Below are 20,959 nucleotides of genomic sequence, written 5' to 3' on the forward strand. Positions count from 1 at the left end.
TTCCTATTGATTCGATTACTTGATGTTATTTTTGTGCAAAGTGAAAATATATCTCGGCAATTTCCCGTGTGTGGCGACGAATTTTTAATATATCTAGGCATTTTCCCGTCTGTTATTTCAGGCGGTGTATGACTGACCATGCCGCGATTGAAAAAAATATATATCTCGGCAATTTCCCGTATGTGGCGACACGTGAACGAAGCTATGCTCCCCTCTCCACATTATTGTGACGACGTATAAATTAAATATTTCATCGTGACGATTGTCATCAAATGGACGAATTTTTAATACTAGGGCATGCCCGTACTATATATATATCTAAAATTATATCCCCCCCCCTCTATTTACATGAAATGGTTTGGTCCAAAGCGAACGGCTTGCGAGTACGGTGACAATCCCCCCCCTCTATTTACATGAAATGGTTTGGTCCAAAGCGAACGGCTTGCGAGTACGGTGACAATCCCCCCCCTCTATTTACATGAAATGGTTTGGTCCAAAGCGAACGGCTTGCGAGTACGGTGACAATCCCCCCCCTCTATTTACATGAAATGGTTTGGTCCAAAGCGAACGGCTTGCGGAGTTTGGTAAAGAAATCGCCATAGCTCGGTAACTACTTGTCCGATTAATATGAAACCTTGAAAAGGCACATCCTCAGGTCCCCAGCAATATACCTGGCAAGTTTCAAGTATATCGGACCCGTGGTTGTCGAGAAACAGCGGTCACAGACAAACACACAGACATACACACATACACACACACACACACACACACACACACACACACAGATTACTGGAATTATAGATAGATATCTTGGCATTTTCCCGTCTGTTATTTCGGGCGGTGTATGACAGCATGCCGCAATTTAAACAAAATATATATATCTCGGCATTTTCCCGTCTCTTATTTCGGGCGGTGTATGACTGAGCATGCCGCGATTTAAAAAAATATATGTCAATGGACTTGAAGTTACAGGCCTTTGAGAATTCATTTCGTTCTATAAAGGGCAACTTTCATCGGATTTTCTTCCCGTTTTTTTTCAACCGAGTCTAAAACTATGTTAGCGACTGTGAAAAATGAAATGATATATCGAATTTGATTTGAAAGAAAACTGTGTGAGAGGAAGACACCACGGGCCTACAAAACAGGCCTCAAAGCTATGCGAGTTAATAAAATGGTGGATATTTGTTTATATGAAGGCTCTCCCAGAATGGGTGGAGCTTTGAGGTTTTGTCTTCTCTGCAAGAACAAGAAGAAGAAGAAGAAACGGTGGTAACAACAACAACAGCAGAGGGCACTCAATGAGCAGCGTCTGCGACGCGGCTAAAAATATATATATTCCTGAGTATTGTTTTCCACTGGAATTAGCAAAGAAGCTGAAGTGATATGTTTGGTTCATTGGTGATGAAACGAGGGAGTTGTTTGTCCCTGGATTAAAAGTGTACTTTTCATTGCAAATTTTCAGTTTATTATAATTGTTTGGTTTAAACATAGTTGAGATCAGACTTTCGTAAGCGTGCAAGAATATTAATCGCCTTTGATGCATCGCATGGTACTCTGCCATATCCAATCCACGGGCACTTTATTATGTTGCCTAGAACTCTGTTATCTCTAGTACGGGGCCGCTTAGGCACTTTGATTACTTCTGTGCTTTAATGTTTGTCTTTTGGTTTCCAGAAAGCTTTGCTGGCTCAACGAATGCTGCAAGGTCGAGCAGCAAGTCAAAGGCCAAGTTGGCAAGCCTTCTCAACTCCATGAGGGTAGCTGAAAATGATGGTGGCACACATCCGATGGTTTCTCAGAGGAAAGTTAAAGAAAGCCGTCGTAAAGCAGAAGGTTCACGAGGGCGCCGGTAAGTCTCGTGATACAGTATTAGGAACCATGTACATATTATATACAGGGAAGAGGTGGGTGGTGGGACTTAGGGGGGAAATACCTATTGGTGAGGGCAGGAGAGTCATTAAGAATGTGTTTGAAAAGGGAGAAAGTTGATTATGTTTTTGGCTAGGGGGGGGGGGGGGGGGGGAGGTAGTGCAGTTGGTGATTAAAAATGTAGCATTTAACGATTGGCACCCCTAATCTTTAATGATTGACACACAAGAGGTCAGCAAGCCTTCAACATGCAGGTTTTTTTTTACTTTCAGCCACGCATTGCTTAAGCATTTTGCAATTGTAGTGATTTCTGTCCGCACTCTCACCCAGACAAAATTCGAGTTGACAAAACTGAGGAAATGCTCCAATAATGAAATAATACTCTAAATTCAAAACCAGAGAATTGCTCGTTAGATTTTGCGATTTTCTTTTCCACCTCCCATCTTTACCTCCACCACCAGAGGGCGTCGGTTATGTTTTCACCCCTATTTGTCTCTGTCTGTTCGTTTGTGAGTAGGATATCTCAAAAAGGTATGGACTGATTCGGACGAACCTGGTGGAAAGGTTGGGCGTGTGACGAGGAAGAATTTATTAGATTTTGGTGAAGATACGTATCAGGACATGATAATTTAAAAGCGATTCTTCACCATTGAGAGATAGGGCCAAAAACATTATGTAGCACGATATCTCAAAGTTGTGGATGTATTCGGAAAAAACTTGGTGGATGAGTTGTGTAGGCATCAAGAACCCTTTTGCGCCACACAGAGTAAGTGTTAGATTCTGTGTCTCGTATCTTCACACCTTTCTCTATCATAACTGTACACAGTGCCTTGGCTTTACTGTTATTGCTATATAGGTTACCATGGTTGTGCATGGTCCAGGCAGGAGTCCACAGAGGAGATGTTCATCGTCTAGCTCTCGGCCACAACCAATTGTTCAAACTAGCAATTTCATTGAAGCCAACTTCGGTATCGGCACTCTGCAGCGGTCAATACCAGTTCTCAAGTGGTTAAGCTTTACAAGGTTACCTTTTTTATGCCTACGCCCCTGAAGGTGTTTTTTTTTTTTTTACACTTTTGCTCTACGAAGAAGCAGCAATTCCCAAGCGACGTTTGCCTGCGCTCTGCCGGGTGGGTGTCTTGTCTTAGAAGACCTTCTGCAGAAGTGTGCAATGGTTAACAGGAGTCACGCTTATTTTTTTTTTGTGGTCCGCCAGGCCACTAAACCTTTTTTTTTTTCTTTTTTTTTTGGCCAACCAGCACTGCCCGCCGTAGCATATATTATTTGCTGGCGAATCAAAGTTTATAAAAATCAGTATCTACTTTTAAATTACTATTTCTCATGATGCCTACAGATTCGGTGCTTTTCATACCAGCAACCTCACAACTTGTAAATACAGAACACTCCAGTCAGCTATTCAATTATCTACCTACTAACTTACAGCAAAATAATACTAGAACAGTTTTAATGTTTGCTGTAGAAAAATATTTTCATATATTAACCCATTTATTGCGTTTTCCAAAACATTAGCTCCACACAACTTTCAGCTATTAACAAGATAATTTTATCCATGAAATCTTGAAAATAGTACTAAAGCACATGTCACTGTAAAAACTTGAGTATTTTTTATTTGATGAGCATTCAGTTTCAAAAAATATTGGGTCAAAATTTGATGTGAAGAACAGTCAATTTAACACAGTGTGAATTTGTGTGATGAGCATGCGGCTAACGATGTGATGCGTGCATATTGCAAGCTCATGGCCTTGATTCTATATCCAGAGGTGTTGTTAGGGCCATGCACACTAAGCTCAGTCTCGCACATTTGCTGGGGCGTGTTCACCGAGCTGGATATACAACTGGAGCGCAGCTGCAGCACGCGCTCGTGGGGCAAGCAGCCGCCATGTTGGAATACCCTTCCCTTGCTAGAATGCGAGAGGTACAGGCATAGCTGAGAGTGTGATAAGCGTGAATGTATATGAACGCATATGTCTTTTTTTTAAGAATTGAGAAAGAAAGAAAAAGCAATATACAACCCACATATGGAGTTAACAACCTCATGGGAATGCCTGTGATTGCAGCCTAAATCACAGCAGAATATTGAACATGAACACAATCTTTTTACCTGAAACTACTTACCTAGCCAGCCTCCCTGGGCTAGGGTAATCCAAGATGGAGGTAATGACTAATTGCTGAGGCCACTCATTGCCTACTTACCACCACAGTGGGTCGCTCCAGCTATATATATGCCTAGTGTTGGCTTAGCGGCTAGGGTGCCAGCTTAGGATCCTAGGATCCTGGGTTCGAATCCCGGTCGATCGCTGAATTAACGCCAGGGGGGTTGACTCAGCCTGTCATCCTTCCGAGGTCGGCTAATTGAGTACCAGTTCACTGGTAATTCCCTGTTTATCATAAAATGCGACAAACAGGGTTGGCGGCAGGAAGGGCATCCGGCCGTAAAACATTGCTTCAAAAAGGGGACCAACAACAACAAACAACAACAACCACGGTGCCAGAAAAAGGCCAACCCCCGCTTTGCGGGGAAAAATGGCCTCTAAAGGTGTTTTAAAAATGTTTTTTTTAATATACAGGGTGAGTCAAAAGTAGCATCCGATTTCTGTTCATATATATATTGTTACGGTTCTCTATGCCGCCCTTAATCCCCTTATCAAGGGGGGATTAATACCCTTGTCTTTGCTGGGCCTGGCGGAACCGAGACTTGAGACGTCCCTCTCGGACACACGCGGAGTAGGGTTTCGGGACTACTTCTCACTCGTACCTAATTCCCCGCGCTGCCCTGAAAGCGAGGAAACAAGCCTCACACGAACCACGTGTGATGTGAGTACGCCGAGCGGATTGCGTACACGTGGTCCGTGCAGTCTTAATTAGTGGAACCCGATTGGAGCGATCTTATTCGTGCCACGCTTGGTCAAATGAGGAAACCACCGGAACGATCGAATCAGGAAGAAAGGAAGAACAAAAAGGGTTTAATTTCCCCCACGTATATACAAGTTCAAGGACGAAGAGACACAGAGTAGCCTTAAACAGTCTTAACTTATCCCTTGGACAATGGGCCCGTCTCACACTCACACAGGGAATTGCAGAAGGGCAGATGTTCCCCAACGCGTCGAGGCGGTCATCCAGACATGGTCCCCGTCCGGCTCTCCACGGCCCCGGCACGTCCCACGAAGATGGTGGCAGGCGAAGGCAGGGACTTGTGGCGTGTCTCCCGAACAAACAGATGATGGGGCGGAACGGCAGAGGGCGGACTTTAGCGCGGCTGGCGGTTACTCAGCCTTTCTCACTCGCGCATCTCAAATGCGCTGTATTCGATTTATAAGCGTGTCTGGCTGCGCCCGCGTATATGTAGTGTTCGCACACGCGGCCAACTCGTCTTCTTCGATCCTCCGAGCTGGTTAGCGCACGCGTTCTCGTGCAAGTTCGCTGCTCAACAGCTTTCACCGTTCATCAAGTTCTTTCGCCAATCCTTTTGCCGCAAGTCCACTCAAGGGCTTTTGCGCAGCCGGTTTTATAGCTACGCACCCCGAACCTTCTGGAACTCACTCGAACCTTCTCACCACACCCTCTGACACCACGCCGCCGTCACCACCTCCGAGCTCTGATTGGCAGCTCGTGCTTACCGTCAGCGCTTCCGCCGCTCGACCCTCGACTCCGCCCCGACCTTCCTAGGCCTGCCTCATGTTAACTCGCCCAATGATCAACCAACGTTTAGCAAAATGGATCGAGCCTACGGATGTAGAATGATCGGTAGAAGTAGGGCCTATTCTCCTGGCTCCTACTCAACGCAGACTAACAATGGAAAGGAACTACGCTCACAAATACTAAGACATAACTATACTATCGCGAGGCTACATGTTGCTCTTGTGACTAACTATGCGGGGCAAACTTTAACCTTTATTAGACTCACTTGACAGACTCAAAACCGCAACATTATATATATATAATGCAATCAAACCAGCAATCAAACCAGCAAACCAGCAAAATGCATCAAAACCGCAATCTCCCATTAAGGTACAGCATAGCTGGATGGGATACCTTAATGGCGGTTCACCACTGATGGTATGAAATCGCATAGTGACTGGTATATAACCGAAAGGTTTTCAGAGTCATAAGTGTATGCAGTACTCACTGCGTTGCCCTGATGAGCCCCAAAAGGGCGAAACCAGGTCGGTAACTGTGAGTTTTACATACACTTATGAGAGTATCTGAACTAAGATCAAAATTCTGCTCTGTCAGAGGGTTCTCTTGAGAGCTTGACAGGCAGAGCGTATGTACATGGCAGTGACGTCATTACTTGCGCTCATTGAAAGCTGGAGAACTGCACATATATTTGGATTGGTTTGCTCCTGGCTGCATCCAGGGGATTCCATATAATGAGTGGATACCAGAGGTAATGTGGCAGATGGCACTTATCGCTCCCATTAAGGTACAGCAAAGCTGGATGGGATACCTTAATGGCGGTTCACCACTGATGGTATGAAATCGCATAGTGACTGGTGTATATATATATATATATATATATATATATATATATATATATATATATATATATATATATATATATATATATATATATATATATATATATATATATATATGTATATATATATATATGTATATATATATATATATATATATATATATATATATATATATATATATATATATATATATGTATATATATATATAGTTGCGGATCTCACCGTCGGCCCCTTTTCCCCTTACCAAGGGGGGATTAGTCCCCTTGTCTGCGACTGACCGACGTGAGTCCTGAAGCTGCCCAGCTCCCTCCAGAGAGGCAGGTGAGCAACCTCGTTCGAGACCGCGGACAAGATGTTATTTGCCGAGCGGATTAGCAGCCGCGGCTCGAACCATTAGCAATACTACACCCGATCCTAAACGTTGGCCAAGTCGTGCCACAGGTATTCAATGGGGAAATCACTAAAACGAAACGGATGTAAAGGAAAGAAGGCAAGGTAGGAAGAACAGGGATTTATTACTAACTATTATGTACAAGACCAAAGAAACCAAGGAAGAAGGAAAAATACGAAAATAAAGACAGAAGGAGAAGAAGACACAGTGCAATACTACTTATCTATACAGTCTTACTTAAAACCCCAGGACAACACGGACGAACAGACGACAGTCAGACTTACACGGGGATGATGACAGGACTGGCAGGAGGTTCGTTCATCTGGCGAGGTTCCGTTCCGACCCACGACTCTCTCTCTCTCTCTCTGTCGGTAGCCCTGGGATTCTCCTCTCCAGTACCTCAAACCCAGCTCCAGCCTCGAACCCAGCTCAGCAGCATGCACCCCGCTCTCGTACCAGTTCTTGTACCAGCCAAGTAGCATGTCCTCTCGTATGTCCTCTCTTGCGTGATTGTCGCACGCATATATCAAGCGGGGTCGTGACACACCCTCGGCCGTTTGAGTACCGCCCCCGTGCTCTGTTTTGGTGGCCTTATATGGCAATGCCACAGTCTTGTTACCTTATTTGGGTATGGAGCTGAACAGCCCCGCCCCGCCCCCCTGTGGCGAGCCACGGGCTTGTAGCCTTACTTGGGCATGGAGGTGAACAGCCCCGCCCCCCCGTGGCGAGCCACAGGCTTGTCTCTTCTCGGCGACCCCGCCCTTCTTGTCCAAACAGAGCACGGAGCACATATTCACTTTGACGGCGAAAGCTGCTTCCAAACCAGGGCCAGTTGAGAGGGCGCGCACCCCACGCTTGTCCAGCGGTTTTGCACAGAGAGGGAGAGTTTGGCTGGGAAATGCAATCCTTGAAGGGGACCTATCTTATGTCATCTATCTATAATTCCAGTAATCTCTGTGTGTTTGTTTGTACGTTTGTACGTTTGTACGTTTGTACGTTTGTTTGTCTGTGACCGCTGTTTCTCGACAACCACGGGTCCGATATACTTTTAACTTGCCAGGTATATTGCTGGGGACCCGAGGATGTGCCTTTTCAAGGTTTCATATTAATCGGACAATTACTTACCGAGCTATGTCCAAAAAACGATTCAACCAATCAGAGAGCAGCGAACTATCGCGTGTGCCGAACGTGGCGGACACACTCTGCCTCGGATGGCACATTTGAGAGCGTATTCATTTATTTCACGTTTGCAAACTATGTTGGCGCTATGTTGGCGTTAAACGATGTTTTAAAACTAATAAAAACCATTTCATGTAAATAGAGGGGGGGGGGGGGGGGGATTGTCACTGTACTGTGTACTCGCACGAGCAGATGGCGGAAGTGCCTGACCGCCAAGTGAAGTCCGAGCAACTCGCGGTCGAAGGTACTGTAACGGCGTTCGGGCGGGCGAAGCTGCCGGCTAAAGAACGCCAGCGGTTGCCAAGCTCCGTTTTAAAACTAATAAAAACCCCGGGGGGATTGTCACTGTACTCGCAAGCCGTTCGCCGTTCGCTTTGGCGTTGCGAATGGACCAAAACATTTCATGCACCAAACCATTTCATGTAAAGCGTTCGCCGTTCGCTTTGGCGTTGCGAATGGACCAAAACATTTCATGGACCAAACCATTTCATGTAAATAGAGGGGGGGATATAGTTTTAGATATAGATATAGTACGGGCATGCCCTAGTTTGGTGGAATGCAGTCAATTAATGGGAAACACAGCCTTAAACTAATACACATAATAAGGAAATAACTATTGAGAAGGGTATATGATTTTCTACGTGCATGTATATGGACTAACTACGGTGCACTCATTTCAATTAACAGCCAATTAAAAGGGGAAATGTACACAGGAATTTTAATACTAAATTTACAAAGTGAAGGTTCTAAAAACCATAACAATATATATTTCTGTCAGTTGATTGTTTGTTTGCCATTTGTATTACAGTGTACAAGAAGGTAGAAATAAATGAATGACATGTTTATCTAACCATTTATTCGGGGGAAAATTATTACGGAAGTGTACCAAGCTGTTTTCCTTGCAATTATCAAAGTGCCCTCCCTCGTTATCGCTCATGAAAGACCTTGTTTATCGTGAAAAGCCTCGTACCATTCAGGAATTGAAGGCTCAAATCACTGCAAAGTTTGAGGAAATTGATATCGAACTGTGCAAGCGTGTGTGCCACTCTGTGCCTGCTCGGCTGCAATTGTGCATCGATCACGAGGGAGGGCACTTTGAAAATTGCAAGTAAAACAGCTTCGTACACGACCGTAATAATTTTCAAAAGAATAAATGGTTAGATAAACATGTCATTCATTTATTTCTACCTTCTTGTACACTGTAATACAAATGGCAAACAAACAATCAACTGGCAGAAATATATATATATATACATATATATATATATATAAAACTGTGAGAAATAGTAGAAACTCCACAGTACGAGCAGGGCGTCTCATTTGCATTGAATAAATAATCGGGAGATTAAATCAGACGCGCACGTAGCTTCAGGACTTCGATCTTTAATTTTTGACAAGCTTTCGACCAACAAAGGTCTTCTTCTGAGTCTACAAAAACAGCAGGCATGTATATCAGTCATGTATGTATAGTGATATGTGTGTAAGATGTGCGATATGTGTAGAAAATGCATACAAAAGGAAGAGCCACGCCAAAGCTCACTCACCGGCCCCAAGTTCAACGGAAGTGAAGCGCACCTTACAGTTACCGTTTGCATTACAGTTCCGGTGCACGTGCATATACTAATATAGAGATACAATGATACATACATACATAAACACACAAGCATATATTCACATACCATTTATATTCATATAATATATTTACAGTATATATTTATATAAATGACATATAAAGGTAGAATGAATGAATGGGTGAATGTATGAATGAATGAATGAATGAATGGGTTACGGTTAACAATTTGATTGGGTTGATGTAGGAACATGCTTTAATCATCAAAATTTATGCCATGAGGGATTTTTGTCCGAAGTTTATGTTTCCAAAAGGACTCGCGTTTCAGAATCGTGGTGTGTGATCGATTTGTGATTGATTCAATGGCAGAGATTTGAATGTCATTTATAGAGTGATCCGGTTGATTAAAGTGTATCGTGTAAGGTAGAGATTGGACACTGGTCGGACACTCAGGGACCTCTTGGTAAAAGCAAAGCACCCACAGCCCCACAACAAACAAACTAGGATCCCTGGCTTCTATAAATGCACAGCAAAAAAATGTATTATTCACAAGCATTTACGAGAAGGAAACAAATTTTGTAGTTCTAGCACTGGACAAAAATTCCCCATCACCTCCTATATGAACTGCAAGTCTACATGGGTCATATACCTAATCACTTGCCAAAAGTGCAACAAACAATATGTTGGAAAAACTGAGAATACACTCTACACACGATTTAATAACACCCGGTCAGAAATCAATAACTTCCACACCAGTCAGTTTTCTATACAGGTATGAAAGATTTACACCGAGAATCTTCCTCAGGACACACTATACGTACACACACCATAAAATAAATAGTTATAACGAAAATACAAATGGGAACAATTACTCACGGATGTCGAGATTCCTCCAAATATCTTTCAGTGTAGTGTGAAACAGCATTAGCGACTGTTTAAAAAGGTAATCGTATGTTTTTGTGGTTTATTATATTGTTACTTCTGGTAGTGACCGTTGCTCCCAAAAAATACCACTATAAGCTATTTATACATGTTAACACAGCATTTCCTCAAGGAGGAAACACCCCTCTGGGATAGGAACTATTATTAGTATTAATATTGTTTTGTAATAACGTTAATATTATACTATTATCAAAAGCGTTATTACTTTTGTTATTAGAAGTGGCTTTGGAGAAACGCCATGATAAAGCTATCTTAACATGGATATACACTTCAACACGCAACCCCATTGGTGAGAAAACCTCCTTGGGAAGGGAAGAGAGGGGGGGAATTTAATTTGCTACAACCTCCATCGTGTGACCCTTAGTCTCCCTGTCAAGTTTGGTTGAGATTGGATAAGTAACGACTCAATGTGTCGCGGTCAAAAATCGTCAGACAGACAGACAGACACCAAATTGCGTATTTTAGTATGAGAGTAAATTCACGTCCAGCTTTTGGAATTTCTTCATAATATAACTGAATGTGATAGAAAAGGTCTTGCAGTGATGAATTTTGGTTTGGTGACGTTTGTCTCTCTTCGTGAGACTGCCTTTGTGACTGCACTTTCTGGTTACTGCTTGCATACTCGGGGCTGTTTTAGCTGTCTTCAATGCAGTGCTTGTCATTTGTGCCCTCAAGGCTCCTTTATCTGTGTCTATGGGATCATACCACCGATGTGGCACTTGGTTTGCCTTGACACCCTCAGCGCTATTCTGCCTGTGCCCACTGTGCTGCCCTGCCTGTTGCAGTTACACCTGAGGCTCTTCAGCCCAAACAACTTATAATTTGCTCAAATGGCTCTGCAAGTAGTTGGCTGCTCAATTTGATGTATTTCCCCCAGCTCCCTCTCCATGTGGCCTCCTCCTCTCAGCAACTTCAAAGAGATCTTATTTATCATGTTACTTACTGTCCTTTTAATCCATCCACCTCCACCCCCTTTTGATTTTATGACTTCCTTTTATTATTTAGCTTCCCCTGCTGGCCTACAGCATAAGCAGTAATTATTGTTGGTTATTTATTATTCTGTGTTAAAAGAAAAAAAGAAAAAAAAAGAGAACCATGACAATTTAAACGACACATGGGCAGGGTACAGCCCGAAGTGGAGATCGGTTTCTGAGGTTTGGGACATGGAATGTAGGGACAATGACAGGGAGATGACAGGAGAAGACAGGAGAAGGTGGAAGAAGGTGGAAGGAAGACAATGACAGGAGAAGTGGTGGAAGTATTGATCAGAAGAAGAGTGGACATATCTTGTGTGCAAGAGACGAGATGGAACGGAAGTGGTGTGAGAATGGTGAAGTGGAGGCAGGGACAGAAATACAAGTTTGTGTGGCAAGGGTGCCCGGAGGGCGTGAATGTTGTTGGTGCCCTGTTTTCTGAGGAGTTTGTAGCCAGTGTGGTGGTGAGTGTGACTAGAGTGAGTGATCGGTTGATGATGGTGAAAATGATGATTGGAAAGCTCTTGGTGAACGTCATCTCGAGATATGCTCCGCAGGTTGGTCCGAGCGATGAAGAGGACAGGTTCTGGTGTGCGATAGAGAAGCTGATGGAAAACGTGAAAGATGAGGAAGTTGTTGTGGTAGGAGGAGACCTAAATGGACATGTGGGAAGGAGTATGGACGGTTTTGAGGGAGCTCATGGGGGTTACGGATATGGTGTGAGAAATGGAGAAGGTGAAAGGATTTTAGAGTTTGCTGATGGAGCTGATTTGTTGATTTGTAATACTCAGTTCCAGAAAGAGGATAATAAGCTTGTTACTTACACGTCAGGTGGGTTGACGACAACCGTTGACTACCTGATGGTGCATAGGCGAGATAGGGGGCACCTCCGGGACACAAAGGTGAGCCTGGGGGAGGAGGCTGTTTCACAGCACCAATTGGTTGTCTGCGACATAAGGGTGAAAGGTGCGAGGAGAGCTCGGTGGGTGAAGTACCAACCGAGAATGAAGGTGTGGGAGGTTGAAAGAGGTGACAGTAAGGGAGGCATTAAAAGAGAGGCTTAGTAGGGTCGAGGATGATGTGGTTGAGCTTGAAAGTGGTTGGATGTCAATGAAAGATGAAAATGAAAAAGCGGGAGGGCCGACGGGAGTTGTGGGAAATATGTTGAAGGCAGCGGGAAATTGGGATGTGAAGAGAATGACAGAGATCTGTAATCTGTTGGTGAAAGAAGGCCGCATTCCAGTGGATTGGGAACTGAGTACCCTCGTCCCTCAAAACAAGGGGAAAGGTGACCCTCTGGCGTGTGGCTCGTACCAAGCGATAAAGTTATTGGAGCAAGGAATGAAGGTATTGGAAAGGGTGTTGGAGAGGAGGATAAGGAAGAAGGTGAAAATCGACGAAATGCAGTTTGGATTTATGCCAGGAAGAGGAACGACAGACACGCTTTTTATTGTGAGGCAGTTGCAGGAGAAGTACATGGAGAAGAGGAAGAAGTTGTTTCTTGGGTTTCTTGATCTGGAGAAAGCATTCGATAGGGTTCCACGCGAAGTATTGACATGGGCATTGAGGAAGTTAGGAGTGGAGGAATGGTTGATCAGAGTAGTGATGGCAATGTTCAAAATAGCGCACACAGCTGTAAGGACGAAGGACGGGAACAGTTGTGAGTTTGAGGTGAAGGTGGGAGTGCATCAGGGGGCGGTACTAAGTCCACTACTATTTGTAGCTGTGATGAAGGCGCTGGCTCAGAACGTAAAGGAGGGTTTACTGTGGGAATTGTTGTATGCAGATGATCTGGTGTTGATTGCGGAAAGTATGGATGGACTGAAGGAAAAGATGAACAAGTGGAAGGAATGTATGGAGACAAAAGATCTGAAGGTGAATATCGGAAAGACGAAGGTGATGGCAAGTGGTAAAGCATGTGGTGAGGTGGAAAGAACTGGGAAGTGGCCATGTGCTGTGTGCAGGAAGGGTGTCGGAGTGAACTCCATTCAATGTACAATGTGCGCTGAGTGGGTTCATCAAAAATGCAGTGGTCTGAGAGGGTCATTAACCAGTGTGGCAGCTACATTCAAATGTAAGGTGTGCACAGAGGGAGCTGCAGATGGAGGAAATGTTGAGTTGGATCTTGGAGACGGTGTGAAGCTGGAAGGTGTGAAAACATTTTGCTACCTCGGAGACATGCTGAATGGAGAAGGTGGATCAGACTCGGCAACGGTTGCAAGAGTGAGATGTGCATGGAAGAAGTTTCGGGACCTGAGTGGCGTGCTGATGAGGAGGGGAGTGTCGTTGAAGCTGAAGGGAAAGGTGTATGCTGCATGTGTGAGAAGTGTTATGATTTATGGGAGCGAGACATGGGTAATGAACGTCGAGCAGCAACGAAGGCTGGAAAGGGTGGAAATGCGAATGCTTGGGTGGATGTGCGGAGTATCGTTGAGAGAGAGGAAGACAAATGATGAATTGCGAAAGATGATGGGATTAGAGCCTGTGATTGATGCTGTGAAGTGGAACAAGTTGAGATGGTTTGGTCATGTGTTGAGGAAGGATGAAAGTGACTGGTTGAGAAGAATGATGGAAATGAATGTGGAAGGAAGAAGAGGATGGGGAAGACCGAGAAAGACTTGGCTAAAGATGATGGAAGAAGAAATGCGGGCAAGGGGGTTAACAAGGAGAGATGCAGAAAATAGGGGAAAATGGAGAAGATTGTCATGGGGACCGCAAGGCTAACCCCCACTCTAGCAGGAAAAATGGCCTTAAAATGCATGTTGTTGTTGTTGTTGTTGTATTTATTATTCTGTGTCATTTGGTAATTGTTCTTGTATGCCTATATGTATATTTTTACAATCATTGCTAATTTTGCTTCTGTGGTGCAATATGAGTCAAAATTAAAGCATTTTGAAGATTAAGAAAACGGGTATCTACTCAATGGAGTCGTCTGACCTTGCATTAATCAATGTATGCCTCTCCGCCCTGGGCCTTGCATATTGAGCCCAGAGGTGCATGACAGTATCGTGCAGAAATTTTAATCTGGTTCTTGCCACTTGTCAGTCTTTCCAACAACGAAATATTTTGCACATCCTGCTCAATTAGAAACATTTTATGTGGACATTGCAACGTAGTAAAAACAATGTCAAAGTAATGGACAGGCTTGATTTCTGCATAGCAAATATTCACCAACCAAGGCTTTGCAAGCAAATGCCACACTCAGAGAGGTGAATGAGAAGAGAGCCAGGAGATGAAAGATATTCAAATAACGTAATTTGCACCGATTATTAATTGCCAGGCTGACAGGAAGGCCCAGATGTATGCACGCTCGTGTCTAAGCCGCCTAGCTTTGGTTTGAATCCTGACCCAGCTAAAAACGGTCATCCAGGTGTTTGACAGGTCGGGCGATTCATCAATGTGTGCGCCTTCATCAACGTTAAACTGAGCGTCCTGTCTGCCGACATGAGCTGGTGGGCGTTAAAGATCCCATGGCATATTTTACGAAGCGTAGGCGAGCTATCGCCAGGACCATGGCCAAATCCCAAAATCCTGCACTAACTACTGCTGGTTAGAGATGGCAAACCGCCCAGCATGATATTTGCCAATAGACTGCTTTGGCAGAACCAATGCTCTGCAACACAGAGTGTGGTACATCAGTCAGCCAATTGCCATGTGCATCGATTACCATAATGAAGCAGTTCTCAATCTGCGGGCCGCATGACACCTGATCAGCACACTACTGCTGCTCAAGTGACATCCTGTTTAAACAAACAAAAAAAGAAGCAGAAAGAGGCAAAGATGCTGGGATTTTTTCCCCCTGAACCAGAAATTGTGCAGTAACCAATGAGCCTGCTCTAAAAAGTCATGTGCCTTGTGTACAAGTGCCTCACAAATCAAAACTTTGCATTGATAAATTTTCAAATTGTGTTTTGGAATCGATTTATTTATAGGGTTAAAGGTATTGTAGAATATTGATTAGCCTGTCCCCCGCTCAGTGGGAGACGGTCTTTTGCAATCACTTCTGTCTGTCTGTCTGTCTGTCTATGTCTGACCGGGCCACAACCTTTTTTTACCATTCGAGCTTTTGTCATCAAAATATCAACAAAGGTTTATTATGAGAATATGAGGATGACAAATGAATAATTTGGTCAAATGGTCAACGTCACATAAAATTGACCATTTTCATGCAGTTGAGCTGAAATTTTAAGAATTTGTATATTGGGTCACTGACTTGGTTCACCAATCAAAAGCTACGAGTAGAAGCCATTTGATTTGAGGTCAAAGGTCAAGGTCACAAAATCATTAATTTCCATCTGATTGACTTGAAATTTGAGTTGGGTTCGCATATTTCCTGGTACAGTTATCTAAATGTGTGGAACAAGCCCAGACTGAGAAAGGTCATTGCACTGGCATTTAAAGTTGGTGGGCCTTCAATCAGTATAGAATCGTTCTATTTGTGAGCATTGAAAAGAAAGTCGAAGCATGTACGTTCCAATTAATGTCACTTCGTGAACAGACTTTTTGAAAAACTGCCGTCAGGGAGACGCTTTCGTGCTCGATGGATGAATAAGAACATTTTCAGTCATTTGTACCATGTGCAATTCAAGGGCTAAATTCAAATTCTTAGCCTTTTTGCTGTTTAGTACTTTTTCCATATTTACCCTTGCCAGAGGAGAGGGTATTGCATTTGAGTCCATCTGTCTGTTTGTCTGTCTGTTTGTCTGTCTGTTTCTTACTTTCGAAAATCGAAGATTTTGCAAGTATATTGGTTGGTCTTGTGCATTATTCTGTCTGTCTGTCAGTCTGTCTGTTTGTTTGTTTGTTTGTCTGTATGTAGGTCACCAACAGGTCACAATTTTCAACCAATCTTCACGAAACTTCACCAAGCTGTCGAGGTCATCACAATTGAGCAGCCTATTGATTTTGAAGTCAAAGTTCAAAGGTCATATGGAGGTCAAATTTCTAAAATCGCCATTTTTAATCCAATTGGCTTGTAAATTGAACAGCATTTCCACATTGAGTCACTAAATTGGGAATCCAACTAGTTTTGAGGTCAAAAGGTCAAAGGTCAACTCAAGGTCAAATTTCCAAAATCATCAATTTTCATCTGAAAAACCGTCGATTTGCATATCTGGTCACTGAATTCAACCACCAATTATATTTTAGGCCAACATAGGCCAAAAGGTCAACATCGGCCAAATTTCTAAAATCCTCAATTTTCATCCGATTAACTTGAAATTTGAAGAAGATTTGCATACTCGGTCACTAAATTCAACCACCATGTATTTTTGAGGTCAGCATAGGCCAAAAGGTCAACATAGGCCAGGTTTCTAAGATCCTCAGTTTTCATCTGATTGACTTGAAATTTCAAGAGGATTTGCATACCAGGTCACTGAATTCAACCACCAATTATTTTTGAGATCATCCTAGGCCAACAACCTATTTTAGGGATTTCGCAAGTATCGTGCTATGCACAACATATTTCTTGTTTGTCCGTTTGTATGGACAGAATAAATATGATTTTCTCTGCAACCGTTGATCCGATTGACAGAAAATTTTCACCACAGGTGCACCTCCTACTCTAGAAAATTGTAATGATAATTATGACATCATAGGTCACGTGGTATGGGCGCCATCTTTGAAAAACCAAAAAACTTTGCACCTGTGGGGGTTACCCCATTGAGACATAATCCACAGGCATGGGACCAGTGGGGCTATTGATGGTATGGGCGTAGCGTGCACTCGGTTGTTGGAGCCACGCCCCCTTAAGAGTGATTTGTGTGATAAAAGATGCGTGAGTTCCTGTATAAGTTTAGTTCTATTGGAATAAAGGAGCTTTGAACAAGCCAAGAAGTGTCTCGCCCTCTCGTTGTCCGCAACTCCTACATTGGTGACTCCATCTTGCTCTCGAACATTTTCGGAGCTTCAAACGAACATGGCGACGAGCGCAGTTTCGATTAAACTGCCGGAGTTTTGGGAACGACAAGCTGCCGTTTGGTTCGCACAAGCTGAGGCCCAATTCGCCATTCAGAGCATTTCTGCTGACGACACGAAGTATAATTATGCCGTGTCTGCGCTCAGCGGCTCCACTGCGACCAGAGTGGTGAGCCTTCTCCAGGATCCTCCGAAGTGCGGCAAGTACATGATGCTAAAGGCGCTGCTGCTCGAAACCTTCGAGCTCACTGAGGCCGAGCGCGCCTGCCAGCTACTTTCTCTGCCCGGGCTGGGTGATTCCAAGCCGTCGGAGCTGATGGACCACATGTTGTCTCTCCTGGGCAGCCACCGACCATGTTTCCTCTTCAAAGAACTGTTCCTGCAACAGCTGCCAGGTCAGGTACGGACAGCCCTGGCCAACTCGTCTGTTAAGGATATCCGCGCCCTGGCCAGGGAAGCAGACAAGTTTTTCTCCGCCAGACAGCAATGTAGTGCAGCTACATGGGACCCCGGCCCCGTCGAGCCTACGCCGCTGGCGGTCACCGTCGCGGCCGCCATTACGGCCCAGCGGCGGAAGGCCCCATGCTTGTGCTTTTACCACGCAATGTTTGGGCCCAAGGCCAAGGCATGCTGGCCACCCTGCAGCTTCAGCGAGTTGGGAAACGGGGTGGCCGGCTCTTGTTAACTGCCATGAGCGTCGGCCGTTCGGGCAGTTTGTTGTTCATTTCGGACACCGACTCCAGACGTCGTTTCCTCTGTGACACACGGGCCCAGGTGAGCATTCTACCTGCGTCGGCATTGGACCGGGAGGCCATGAGTCACGGCCCCGCCCTGGAAGCCGCCAACGGCAGTGCTATTCAGACTTTTGGCAAACGGGTCATGGCACTGTGCTTTGGCGGGCAGCGGTTTACTTGGGATTTTGTCACGGCGAGGGTGTCCACCCCCTTGCTGGGCGCTGATTTCCTCTGCGCCAATGGCCTATTGGTGGATGTTAAAAATCGGTGGCTCATTAATGCGGAGACATTCAGTTCACTTCCATGCTCGCTGAGCGGCTTCGCCTCGACGAGGCTTGCGTGCACGCTCTCGACCTCTGATGAGTTAGCTCGCCTCCTCACCGAGTTCCCGGCGCTTACACGGCCCATGTTTTCGGCCGTTGTCGTCAGACACCGGGTGGAGCATCACATTCCGACCACCGGCCCGCCTGTCTACACCCTGGCTCGATGCCTTGACCCGGGGAAACTCGCTATCGCAAAGGCGGAGCTCGACACGTTGGAGCTTCTTGGCATCGTGCGACGGTCCGACAGCCCGTGGGCCTCGCCTCTCCACATTGCACCAAAGCCGGGTGGCGGTCAGCGCCCGTGTGGGGATTATCGCCGACTTAACGACGCCACTACCCCTGACCGCTACTCAATCCCGCACATCCAGGATTTTTCTGCCCGCTTGGCCGGTAAAGTTTTTTTTTCTAAGGTGGACCTCGTTCGTGGTTACCACCAGGTCCCCGTCCGGCCGCAGGACGTTCCTAAGACCGCGGTGATTACACCGTTTCGACTTTTCGAATTCCTCCGTATGCCTTTTGGGCTCAAGAACGCGGCCCAGGCTTTCCAGCGCCTGATGGACAGCGTGTTGCGGGATTTGCCATTTCTGTTCGTCGACCTGGACCATATCCTCATCGCCAGCGCTTCCAGGACGGAGCACATGCTTCCCCTCCGAGTGCTCTTTGAATGCCTCAGTCAGCACGGCCTTATCATTAACCCGGCCAAGTGCTTGTTCGGGGTGGCCTCAATTGACTTTCTCGGCCACCGCATCACGAGGGAGGGGGCCGTCCCACTACCATCTAAAGTGGAGGCTATGAAGGGTTTTCCTCGCCCCTTCACCATGAAGGCCCCGCAGGAGTTTTTGGGCATGGTGATCTTTTACCATCGTTTCGTGCCACGGGCGGCCCAGCTCATGCGGCCCCTTTATGAGGCCCTCAAGGGCAAGTCTACCAAACGCGCCATCGACTGGACCGAGGAGATGGCCAAGGCTTTCACGGACGCTAAACTGGCCCTCGCCAGCGCAACCATGCTGGCGCATCCGTCGCCCGACGCACCGATTGCTCTCACCACGGACGCTTCAGACTACGTGGTTGGCGCCGTGCACGAGCAGTGGGTCAACGGGGCCTGGCAGCCGCTTGCCTTTTTTAGCCGACAGCTCCGCCCTAATGAATGAAAGTACAGTACCTTCGATCGTGAGCTCCTAGGCCTCTACCTAGGTGTCCAACACTTCCATTACTTGTTGGAAGCATGCCCGTTCACGGCGTTTGTGGACCACAAGCCCCTGGTTTTTGCCATGGCCAAAGTCTCGGAGCCGTGGTCTGCCCGTCAACAACGCCAGCTCTTCTTCGTTTCCGAGTTCACGACGGACATCCAACATGTTGCTGGGAAGGATAATACGGTCGCCGATTGTCTCTCCCGGTCCATAGTTGGCGCGGTTCACCTTGGCATCGACTACGCCCACATTGCGGCCGATCAGATGTCCGACCCGGATGTCCAGGCCTGCAGGGCATGCCGTTCAAGGACACAGGCACCACGCTATTGTGCGACGTATCTTTGGGGCAGCCTCGCCCCGTCGTACCCACAAGCTGGAGACGGCTGGTGTTCGATGCCATCCACGGTCTTTCTCACCCGGGCAGGAAGGCGTCGCAAAAGTTGGTGGCGGCGAAGTTTGTTTGGCACGGGCTCAGGAAGGATGTGCGCGACTGGGCCAACACCTGCGTCGAGTGTCAACGCTCGAAGGTGCATCGCCATACCCAGGCCCCATTGGCGCCATTCACAGTGCCCGAGCGACGGTTTGACCAGGTTAACGTGGACCTGGTGCCTCACGATGGGCCTTTCCCCGCTCTGGAGGCCGGGGACAAGTCCTTCGTGGTCGACATCGGCGGCAAACCGGACCACCTTTCGGTGGACCGCCTCAAGCCGGCTCACTTGGACCTAGACCAGCCCCCTCGGTTGGCTCAACCCGCACGGCGGGGCCGTCCCCCGTCGGTTAAGTCCCCGGTTGGCCCGCCTACCGCCAAGCCGCTAACAGTCCCTCCTCGGGTCATCAGGGGTCGTTTCGGCCGGGTGGTTAAGGCCCCCCGAAAACTGACATTGCCCGTGCGAGTGAATTCTGGGGGTGGGGGGGGGGGGCATGTGGGGGTTACCCCATTGAGACATAATCCACAGGCACGGGACCAGTGGGGCTATTGATGGTATGGGCGTGGCGTGCGCTCGGCTGTTGGAGCCACGCCCTCTTAAGAGTGATTTGTGTGATAAAAGATGTGTGAGTTCCGGTATGAGTTTAGTTCTGTTGGAATAAAGGAGCTTTGAACAAGCCAAGAAGTGTCTCGTCCTCTCGTTGTCCACAACTCCTACACACCTCTAGATCTCCAAAAGCGCTGCATAGAAAAAATTGAGACATGGCTCATTGTGAAGAACTCCCCATGGGGAATAACACATGTTAATGATGATGTCACAGGTGCCTCTATTATGACATCATAATTCAACAAGTACAAAACTTAATCCGATCAAGATGAAATTTCTTGAGCGTCATCTCGGGATAAATTGGTGTAGAAAAAAAAAGTAATTATGACGTCATATGT

The 20,959-nt window shown here is 46.0% G+C and overlaps 1 protein-coding gene across 7 annotated transcripts in view; it reads left to right on the forward strand.

Moving 5' to 3' along the window:
* MRPS31 (mitochondrial ribosomal protein S31) overlaps positions 1-20,959 on the forward strand; it is a 396,402-nt gene that overhangs the window by 16,825 nt on the left and 358,618 nt on the right. For 6 of the 7 annotated variants that reach the window (XM_078782073.1, XM_078782077.1, XM_078782074.1 and 3 more), the window contains exon 3: positions 1,675-1,849. In XM_078782073.1, the coding sequence (XP_078638199.1) occupies positions 1,675-1,849 (175 nt within the window). Of the gene's footprint in view, positions 1-1,674; positions 1,850-3,648; positions 3,806-20,959 lie in introns of all 7 variants that reach the window. The other variant, XM_078782075.1, reaches the window with a different exon arrangement.

Source organism: Myxine glutinosa, chromosome 7 (assembly GCF_964187855.1).
Source record: "Myxine glutinosa chromosome 7, kmMyxGlut1.1, whole genome shotgun sequence".
In the NCBI taxonomy this organism is placed as follows: Eukaryota; Metazoa; Chordata; class Myxini; order Myxiniformes; family Myxinidae; genus Myxine; species Myxine glutinosa.